At 44.1% G+C, this 10,408-nt stretch overlaps 1 protein-coding gene across 2 annotated transcripts; it reads right to left on the bottom strand.

Annotated features, from left to right (window-relative positions):
* Positions 1-715: 715 nt before the first annotated feature.
* On the bottom strand, positions 716-10,060 carry LOC107036887. Of its 2 annotated transcripts, XM_015255118.2 has the most exons (22): positions 9,873-10,060; positions 9,098-9,400; positions 8,578-8,916; positions 8,321-8,495; positions 7,893-8,249; positions 6,930-7,625; positions 6,562-6,717; positions 5,815-6,345; positions 5,458-5,546; positions 5,248-5,396; positions 4,684-5,139; positions 4,085-4,557; positions 3,607-3,883; positions 3,235-3,521; positions 2,950-3,157; positions 2,657-2,840; positions 2,364-2,576; positions 2,169-2,294; positions 1,868-2,017; positions 1,626-1,775; positions 1,088-1,499; positions 716-1,015 (listed from the first exon to the last, which is right to left on the bottom strand). In XM_015255118.2, exons 1-22 carry the CDS (start codon positions 9,942-9,944, stop codon positions 879-881), a joined length of 5,940 nt encoding a protein of 1,979 aa, XP_015110604.1. In that variant the 5' UTR covers positions 9,945-10,060; the 3' UTR covers positions 716-878. The 2 variants fall into 2 exon arrangements, with proteins under 2 accessions (XP_015110604.1, XP_015110606.1); XM_015255120.2 differs by lacking the exons at positions 5,815-6,345; positions 6,562-6,717.
* Between the last annotated feature and the right edge of the window lie 348 nt (positions 10,061-10,408).

The following is a 10,408-nucleotide window of genomic DNA, read 5'->3' as shown; positions in this document are numbered from 1 at the left end:
GGATTATTTGGTTTATTTTCAGTGACCCCAGTTGGTCACATCATGAAACATAATACGAGAAATCGACTTGAAATTCGTTTAACCATTATTCAATGTCATCTCAACTATTGGCATCAATTTCTAGGGGTGGATGAGGGGATATTATTAACATGTGAGTGAGGGTCCTGAGCTCCCCTCTAATATTTCATCGCCTCGTCGGCGCCCCGGGTCTTTTACTATTCACATTCACTCGGGAGAATTTCATTACCCTCATTGTTCTTTTTTTCGCGAAAGATGTGAGGTCAGGAAGTCCTCATTAATTCATGCAGGACTCATTTTCACTCTGAATACAATAGAACTGAGTATATTTTCCACCCGAGGAAATTAAATAAATCCGTGTGGAATTCGTTTAGTTCGTTTAGGCGGAGGAGATCTCGTGGAAATCGAGAGAAAAAATTTTATTTTGCATTTTTTGTTTAAATTATTATATCAGTTCACCGACTTTAATGAACTGACAGGAGATAGTATGAAATAAGCTCTTCAGCGACTGGTCTATTGTTAACAAACTACCTATTCATCCACCCACCATGATGTTCTGTAGCAATGATTACCTCCGGGGAATCTGCAGACGTTAGTATAAAAAGAGGGCGGAAGTAATCAAGATAAAAAGGAGAAAAAAAAGTTGTCCCAAGGGAGCTGTGAAGGTCTCAATCCACCCATTATCATCATTACGCAATAACAATGCAATAAAAATTTCTTTATTATTCGCCTTGATCTATACTTCTATTACAATTAATACAGCTGCATCTTTGGGCTCGAAATAATTTTCTCTCAAGTAGTTTGCTGATTCCCTCGGAATAGTAATGAAAAAAATATTTCCATCTCCGTTGAATTTTTATTCACCGCCCTGAGAGGGAGTCTTGAATTTTTTTGTCTATCCAATCTCGGTAATGAGATATTCTCACATAAACCCCAGGTTTATTAACTTCTCCGCAGTGCTGGCCCCAGCTGGTAATACCATACAGTGTAAAAGCCCCTGAGAAAAGAGCAAAAAATTGCAGGAATTGATGGAACAAATATCGAAATGAGAAATCGATCTTAAACCTACCGTTTCTATAACAAGCCAGGGGTCCTCCAGAGTCCCCGTCACAAGCATCAACTCCCTCATCCAAATAGCCAGCGCAAAGCATTCCGTCAGTTATCCTCTTATTCCCATAAACATAATCAGCCTTGCAAACATTTTGATCGATCAGTGGCACCCAGCCAAACCGCAAATCCCTGGAGTGTGCGGATTTTCCATTCTCGATACTTCCGAATCCACTGATGGTGCAGTTGAGTCCACCAGGATACTCGGCATTCCTCGGTGGTAAACAAATTGGCATTACGTGCTCGCCCAGGGGGATTCCCCGGCCTTTTAATAGCACGAGAGCAATGTCATTGTTCATCCTCTGACCTTTCCGGAATTCCTCGTGGATGTAGTAATCCTCTATGTTCGCTTCTACTTCAGTTCCTTCATCGATCTTGGCAGAGAGAAGATAGGCGAGAATAAAAGGGGTTTAATCCGTTTGGAATGATCATTTAAATTCATCAGCAGCAATAGTTATGCTGACTTGCAAATAATCCCATTAACGAGTTACTTCAATTACCTCAGTATTGTAATCTCCAGCACGTACGAAGTACGTGCCCTTATTGTAGCCCTCCAGACAATGTGCAGCTGTTAAAACGTGAAGAGGCGATACAATAACCGCCCCACACCAGTGGTTCGATCGGCTGTGACCCCTGACCCTTAAACTCGCCTTACAAATTAATCACCTCATTATTCAATACCAATACCCTAATACCCCAATTATTCCGATCAACTAGCACTCGATTGACACTCGTCACATACCTGCCACGGGTAAGAGTCCTTGGGTGCGACAGAGCCCCTCACCACCCTCTCGAACATTTTGTCCCCCTCGTCAAAGTCTTTGAGTCTCTTGCCACATTCAGCCGGCAGAATTTCATTGATCGTTATTTCCGGCAGGTTGTCGTCATTCTTCTAAATTCGAGGGAAGACGTGAGGTCAGGAAGAAATAATTCACTCATGCAGGAGAATTGTTTATCAATTTATTCAAGTAGCAAATTTTATTGAAGCTATTTACATTATTTTAGGTTTTAATTCAAAAGATTGTTTTATCTTGGGGAGTTACCTCGTCGAAACTGATTGGCCCCTCTTGACAGATCACCCCCACGTCCTCGTCGTGGTTGCAATTACTCTCGCCCCAATGATCGTGCTCACAGTGGTACAATTGGGTTTCATTCCCATAGCAAACGACCTAAATAGTTAAAAACATGACAAATTTTCGTTAAAATAGCGAATTATAAAATAAAATCATCGGCTGTACCTCATCCAGCCAAATCGGCCCTTCCCCAGCTCCGAAGTAGCCATTTTTCTTCGCAACAGCACTCCCTCCATACCCCAGAGCCCTGCAGATGACTTTAGCCGCAGCGTGAGTGAAATCATCATCACAGACTGTTCCCCAGACTCCATGATGTCTCACCTCTACTCTGCCTTCAGTGGAATGACTCCCGTTGACCAAACGAATTTCGAAAGGTGCCTGAAATCAAAGAAATTACGTTTCCAGAGGCATTTCTTCTTCATGATTTGCGGAGATGAGAGAAGAGTGAGGGAAGCTACTTCACAATGCGAGGGACTCTCGTCAGATCCATCCGGACAGTCGACGACTTCGTCGCAGATGAATGGGGTCCGAATACAAGTGGGACTGTTATCGCATTTCCATTCGCCGTCCTTGCAGGTGTCCTGCGCTGTCTTGCAGACGACGCCGACTGCCTCTTCGGGGGAGCAGTCGTGCACACCCCATCTAAATAATTTAATTATGGAAATTGAATATAAGAATAATTTGGGGAATTCTCTCCTATAAAAAAACGAATGCGGAAATCCCAGACGTTCAAAAGAGAAAAAAAAATCACCCATTAAAGTCGCACTCCCTAAGAGACGTCTCATTCCCTCGGCACTTCAACTGATCGACCATGAAGACAGTCGGCGGATCCATATTCCCGAAGAATCCTCCGGGTCTCACTTCCAAGGCTCCCAAATTAAATCCAAGTTCCTTGCAGATGACTTCGGCGTCGATCATCCCAAATCCGTCGTCGCAAACCTGTCCCCAGTGTCCCAAAACTGTAGAATAGGAGCAATAGAATGGAATAATTTAATATAAATTCAACGAATGGGTGCAGAGAAGAATAGAAATTCACCCTTGACTTCAACCCTCCCCTCATTAGGAGCTTTAGATCCCCTCAATCGTATCCCATAATCCAGATTCTCAAGAGTGCAAATACTCTCGTCAGACCTGTCATTGCAGTCGTTTTTTCCATCGCAAACTTGCGTCTGATTGATGCACTTTTTATTACTGCAAACAAACATCTCGGAGCAGTCCATTTTACGATCATTCATCTCGTAAAAATCGAAGCCCACGTCTGCAACCAAGCCCCCAGTGCTGCCGACGTTGTGATCACTCAGTAAACACAAGTTTCCGTCCGCCCTATTCGCCAACGAAAAACAAAATTCAATGCAAGTTTTCCAATTAAAAAACTTTGGAGCGAGTTAATTATTTTCTCTTCATTTACTTGTGGGAGAATGAGCGGCAGGTGAAGTCCGCCTCTTTGCATCTCAATGCGCAAGTTTTCGGGGGAGTGTTGAGCCATTTCTCCACGTCGTAGCCCTCGAGTTTGTGTTGCACAGTTTTCTCAAAGAAATTTAAATGCTGTGAGCAGAATTTTTCGTCTTTACCGTTTGTGCAGTCCTCCTCGCCGTCGCACACCCAGTGGGAGGGGATGCACTCCTCTGGGAGGCATTCAAAGAGACCTTTTTTACATTGACCACCTTGGGGAGATCTGGCTTGTCCTACAAAAGGGGTGAATGCGGAATTCTTGATATTTCGTTAATGATTTCGACAGTGAGAAAATGTACTTGAGTTGTTTTCGGTTTTTTTCTGAGATGAATTACAGGGAAAAATTTTCCCTCGCGAAATTAATTCGAATTGAGACGAGAATTTATGAATTGGTGAAAAAAAAATTGTGGAATTGTTGGGGGAGCTTTCCCTACCTGAGCTTCCACAGGCAGGAATGTCACAGTATTCCTTCTCCCCGTAAGCTCCCACGAAGCACCAGGGTCTCGATTCCTGGGTGGGATTGGGATTCCTACAGTAGTTGTGCTCCTTCAATTTATTCCTGACATCGCGATCGGGAACACTGACCATCAGAGCGTAAGCCACTGTCCCATCGCTCCAGGGGAGGCAAGTCCTCCCGGAAGCCGTGACATTCGCGTGACCGGAGTACTGGTGGCCCTTGCCGTAAACACAGCTTATGTCGTCGTAAGGCTTCTTGCAAATGTAGGAGTGACCCTTGCTCGACGATGCGCAGTCCTCCGCGTCCCAGAAGAAGTACTCGGAGCTGCAGTTTCGGTCTGGACGATCGAAACAGGGAAAACTTTTCTTCATTATTATGCAGGAAGGCCGGGAACTCGTCCAGGGGGGGATGGGTTTCTCTCCCGTCCAGCCTGGCCACCACTTTGCAAATCTAAATTGTGAAAAAAAAAGGATACGATTTAATGAATGCGAAGGTTTTTCTTCGAATTGGTTCGTACGAATTTATTTTTCGCCTGAAGAACAACTTTTGGAAGAAAAAAAAACAGTAAAAACGCACTTGAATTTGGCCTTGGCAGAGTCTTCCCATATCCAAATAGTTTTATTCATCATAGAGAATCCGAGGCCACCGGTCATGATGGTCTCCACCCTGGGATGATCCAGCATAAGCCACTCAGACAAGAAATTATTCTCATTCTGACTCGTAATATCGATCAGCCTCGACTGCCTATCCGTGCAGTATCGCAGGGCCTCGTCGTGATTGAGCCCAGTATCGGCATCAGCGAGGTGATAGCAGTTGCCCGCATGAGCCACCTCGTCCTTCCGACAGTGGGCCACTCGATTGGGGAGACAAGTGATGCCCACAGCATCACGTGCCACATTGCAGTCAGTTCCGTGAATGAATCTACATTTTTGAAACTTTGTTTCGTTTCCGAAACACTGGACACTCGTAGCAGCCACCCAGGACGGGATATCGTCGGCTGGTGGGCGACCTTGCCATGCAGTTGCAGCTCCTCTACAATTTTTTCATGATTTAGTTCGTCAAATCACTCAATCAGACTTGAGAATATTTAGTCATTAAAAAAAATTCATGGCTTCAGGAGCATGATTTGTGACTTTTTACCTCGAAAATCCCAATTGTCGACAGATTACATCCGCCTCCTTAATGGTCCATTCATTTTTAACGTCGCAAATAACTCCCCAACCTGGATGAGCTCCTTGAACCTCAACGTACCCATCTCTAGCACTCAAACCTCCCCTCAATCTAATGATCTATTCACAATAAAAAGCGATAGAGTTTCTCCTACACTCCAAGTGTTTTTTTTATTCTCACCTGGCCAGAATACGGTGTAGTCTTCTCGTCTTCTGAAGAATCGAGAGCCCGAACTGGAGGTGGGTAATAGATCGGGAACGGAGGTTCCTCTATTGAATAAGAAAAAAAACATTTCTTTTTTTATAAAAAACCTGCAGCAACGCTTGCCATGCATTCAAATCCAAGAATGATTCATTCAGTGAGGAGATCTCCCCTGCTTTAATGCAGTAATGATAGCCATGCTTTGAAATTGCAGCAGAGCATCGGTAAAATGCAGAGCATCAGCCATAAAAAATTCCAAATTGACCCAAGAGAGCCCCGGAAATCCCCCAAAAAATCCCCGATAACTCCTAAAAAAAAAAGAATCAACTCAAATACCTTCTAGCCAAGGTGCGGCTTCCACATCGAATATATCAATATCTACAGTTTTCCTGTTGATATGCATGATACCAGAGTCATTGTTGATCTTCGTTTTATTCTCGAACACGAGTTTGGGTTTCCAGGTTTCCCTTCCCTTGTCCAGCACATCGACTTCGAGCTTTTTATCCAATTCACCGAGGCCTGGGTATTCGTTGGACTCATCAGCCCCCAGATCATCGTAATTCTCGTCGATGGAAACTGTAGGGGTGTCAGTGTCCGGTCTGTTCCACCCGGAGCCGATGCTGGGGGGATTCCCCTCTTTTTGTAGTTTCCACCTGGTCTCCAATTGATTGGGATACCTGCCCTGCTCAACATTGAATTTCGTCTGAGGAGGGACACTGGGAGAATTTGCAGGTGTGCTGTTGTAGATTCGAGTGTTGGAATGGCCCTGGTGAACCTCAGGCTCCGTCACGATGTAATGGCCCTTGACTCTACTTCCATTTACGTTCACGTAGATTCCAGGAAACTGCGGCCGAGGTCCTTTCGATCCTGCATTTTTGTTTTCGATTAAACGAATGGATATTGATTGATTATTACTATTTATTGATGTCCTGGAGCAGTTAAGCCACTTCCCAAGGACAATAACGTTTATTTAACATATTTATCGAGCCATAATATGGCTTCATATTGCAAAGTCAATTTCTTTATCCCCTAGTTACAACTACGATATGATATGCATGGGATCATCTCGCATTTTCCTCTCACCTGAACTCGGTTGACCCTTCCCCTGCCCGAAAACACTAGTTTTACTGGACCAATCATCCATTCTGCCGTCTTGCTCCCTGCGCTTAGTCTCCTGTTGGATAACATTCGGCCTCGACTGCCACTGATCAAGTCTATCCGGAGAATAGACATTCCCCCCTTGAAACGGATTTTTTAATTCAAATTCAAATTCATTTTTTTTTTGTTGCGAAGGTGTTTCTGTTTCACATCTTCGCCAGTTTTTCAATTCAATTAATAAATTTCTCTCAACAATTGAGAGCATTTTTTCAAAGCATGAGAAGCTGTGCTCGTGAAGAAAGCTTGTGCATTAAAATAGAAGAGAACGTGACAGAAATTGGGAGTAGATTTACCTTCGGGTGGAGGTGCTCCAGGTCTCTGGTTCTCCCTCCTATCCCAAGGTCGCGGTGCCCACCCCTGCGGCTGTGACTCTTCAGGAAGGGAATCGCCACTGCCGTAAGGCCCAGAATTCGGTCTCCACCCCGGGCTATTGTCCCAATCTCTCCTAGAATTCTCAGAGTCAAGTGCACCCGAAGGGTAGCTGCCGTGTGGCACGTAAATGTTCCCCTCGGGGTGGGAGAATCCAGGACTTGTTCTTCCGTCTCTGCCGGGGTATTTCGGGCGCTCTCGGTTGTAACTCGCAGGGTCTGGGTATCTGCCGGGCTGGTAGCCTCCATTTCCAGGGCTTTCTTGCTGGTGATGGTGAGGATAATTGGGGTAGGGTTGGCCAGGAACATCTTCGACGAAGTCGTTTCCACGTCCGTGGTTCTGGTGTTGATGGTTTTGATTGGGCAATGGATAAAACCCTGGACGAGTCGTCTGATGAGGGCCATGACTCTGGTGACCAGTGTGGTGACTCTGATGATGATTGTGTTGATGCTGAGGGTGAGTTGTTCCACTGGGGTAGGGGCTCGGGGTCCAACGGGTCGATCCCCACTGATTACCGGGGCTTTCGTACTGATTTTGGGGAGTTGCTGGTGACCAGGGGGTCGACGAGTCCCAAGAAGGGGTCAGGGGAACGGCAGGCGGGGCCTCTGGCTTCGGTTTGTCTTGAATGAACAACAACACGTATGGAAAAAATTTTATAGAAAATCTTAGCGTTAAAATTCCATGTTTTTTGCGCAGATTCTATTAGATATTCGATAGGAAAAGGCCAATAAATCTCGATTTTTCAATTAAAATTGTTTTCTTGAGATTTTTTCTATCAAAACTATTGGGCACGGATTTTCTACGTTTCCACTCTCTAAATTCGATGAAGAATTTAAAAAAAAGGATAGGATGGACTGTAGTTTCGGGGATCGAATGAAGAGAGTTACCTCCACATCCCGGAACATTGTAAGGCCAGTCACAGACGCTAAAGGTAGGATTGAAAACAGTCCCCGGGCCGCAGTCCATGATGTGAGCAATGCCATGAGCACACTGGAGGAATTTCTTGCATTCGGAGGGATGCGGCAACATTCCCGAGAAACCACTGGGACATGCCACCGTTTGGATCACTTGACGCGGGGGCTGCCACGAATTTTGTTTAGTGTAACCGGAGGAAGGAGACTCTGGGGGTTGTTGGTGCCCCCACTGGTGGCTTTCGAAATTCTTCGGGGCGTCGAAATTCTTTCGATTCAAGGGGACGTCTCGTACGTGAGAGTTGTAGGCTCCTTGGTTGACTTCAGTGGCGTCTTCTCCGGTAAATAATAATTCATAATTCATGAATGACATCATGTAGGCAATTTTTTTTAGTATTTCGTACCTTCGCAACCGGCTACATTAGCGGGAAAATCACAGGTACTCATTGTAGGACTGAAGACAGTCCCCGGGCCGCAAATCATAATGTGAGTTATTCCATTTGAACAAAGTAAAAATTTTCTACAATCACTTGGATGCGCCAGAAGTCCACTTAATTGTTCCGGACATTTCGGCTGCAGCTATTTCGACAATTGAAGAATAAATGAAAAATTTATCTCGGAAAAAAAATTATAATGAAAAGGAGTCAATGAGAATAATCACATTCAACTTGGGACTAGTGAAGTCTCTAGTCATCGGCTCTCGGATTTCATGATCGGGGTTGTCCGGAGCAGAAAAATCGGCGAGTTCGCCCCCGTAGCACTTCACCTTGTGTGGAAAATCACATTCAAGGGTCTCTGGATTGAAGTGAGTGCCTGGAGCACAGGGCTGAACGAAGGCTCTTCCCTTCCAGCAGTTGACGAAAAATTTACAGTCTGGGGGGTAGACAAACTGGCCGTTTGCCTCGGGATGGGGACATTCGACTCCAATTTTTGGATCGTATTTTGCGACTACTGCAGCGTGACTCTTCGAAGAGCTCTTTATTAATTCTTTTCTCGGTTTCTAAATTTTAAAAATATAAAAAATGAAAATCAGGTGATAGAATTCCATATTTCTTAATCTTGTTTAACTGAAAAGAAGTCTGAAAATGACTGAATAAATGAATTAATTAATTCATTCATTCATTAATTCGAAAAAAATTATGAATTATTCATCACATCCCCGAATAAAAAAAAGAACCCACATTTTGATCATCAGTGGCGCCTTCATAAACACTCTGCTCCTTCGGAATTCCCTTCGATCCCTTAGTAGTCTCTTTCTGCGCCTGATCCTCCTCCTCGAACACCTCGAAAGGAACATCGGCCCCATCAGACCCCCCTCTACTCAACTCCAGATCACCCCCTGGAATTTTCCCCCAACTCCCCGGAGCCTTCGTTTTCACCCCCGGAAACGGCGGGGGAGGTCGCGATTTCTGGGTATCCGTGTACCAGGGAATCGGCTCTCTCCTCTGCGGCGGCTTCACAGTAGTCTCCCGCGGATCGTAAATCTGTGCCAGTGTTACTCATTATTTTATATTTGTATCTCTTATCAATTCATCCTTGGGGTTTACCCTTGAAATTGACTACGTGCTCGAGTATAATAACAATTTTGCTTCATTTCTTGCAGAAAATTGTTCTAAATTCGCTTCGAAATAATGCGTTAAATTTAAATGGATGAATAAATCGGAATACAATGTTCAATGAATGAAATAGATAAGTCCAGGTAGATTTTTAGAAATTAATTTGAAAAGCATTTTTTAACATTTTCGATTGATGCAAAAATAAATAGAATAATTTACCAAAATTGTAAAACATAAAATCCAACTAAATGTAAATTTCGTTTTGACGTTTCTGGAATTCTAATCTTATCTCTTCAACTTGGAAATAATTCTTACTAATTACTTCCTCGTTTTGATTTCGAAAGAAAAATTCTCAGATATAATTTTCCACAAGAGTTCAACAAAGGCGAAAAAATCTTACCGCACACGCGACCCCAACAAAAACTCCCACAACAACCCACGGAGTCACGCAATCCCCCAATTTCCCCCTCATCCCACTGGTCCACGAGAACAATAGGTGAAAAATTTTCAACCGAACAATTTCACCATTTTATCGCAGCGATTCAGGAGAAGCTGTTACTCGACTATTTGGTCTTGCTCAACTGAACACCCAACTGCGATGTTCTGAAGTCGACGATAATCTTCCCGGGGAATACACATAATTCACTGCAAGTGTGAGACGTCATTTCTCAGAAGAGGAAAAAGGGTTATCAGGAGAGGTCGAAGGGGTCTGGGTTCAATGCTGATGATGATGTTGATATTTTCCAGTTGTATTTGTCGCTCCAGTTTTCAGTCAATTAATTTGTGGATAACAATGACGCGCTTGAGTCCCCGCGGGAGAGGCAATTCAGCCAATTTGCGGGATGATCGTGTGTTGAGATCATTTCTCACTCGATAAATTCAACTACAGAAGAAAAGAAGAAGACAATTTCGTTGGGATTATTCTTACGAACAATT

This window comes from Diachasma alloeum, unplaced genomic scaffold (assembly GCF_001412515.2).
Source record: "Diachasma alloeum isolate Michigan unplaced genomic scaffold, Dall2.0 Dall_scaffold_00212, whole genome shotgun sequence".
Classification (NCBI taxonomy): Eukaryota; Metazoa; Arthropoda; class Insecta; order Hymenoptera; family Braconidae; genus Diachasma; species Diachasma alloeum.
This window is presented reverse-complemented; position numbering and strand designations above follow the sequence as displayed.

Excerpts from the sequence above, each read along its gene's own strand:
- LOC107036887 (XM_015255118.2), bottom strand. The coding sequence starts at position 9,944 with ATGAGGGGGAAATTGGGGGATTGCGTGACTCCGTGGGTTGTTGTGGGA. Across the intron at positions 8,250-8,320 it reads TAATGTAGCCGGTTGCGAAG|ACGCCACTGAAGTCAACCAA; the intron begins GTACGAAATACT and ends TTACCGGAGAAG. Across the intron at positions 1,016-1,087 it reads CCTGGCTTGTTATAGAAACG|GGGCTTTTACACTGTATGGT; the intron begins GTAGGTTTAAGA and ends CTCTTTTCTCAG.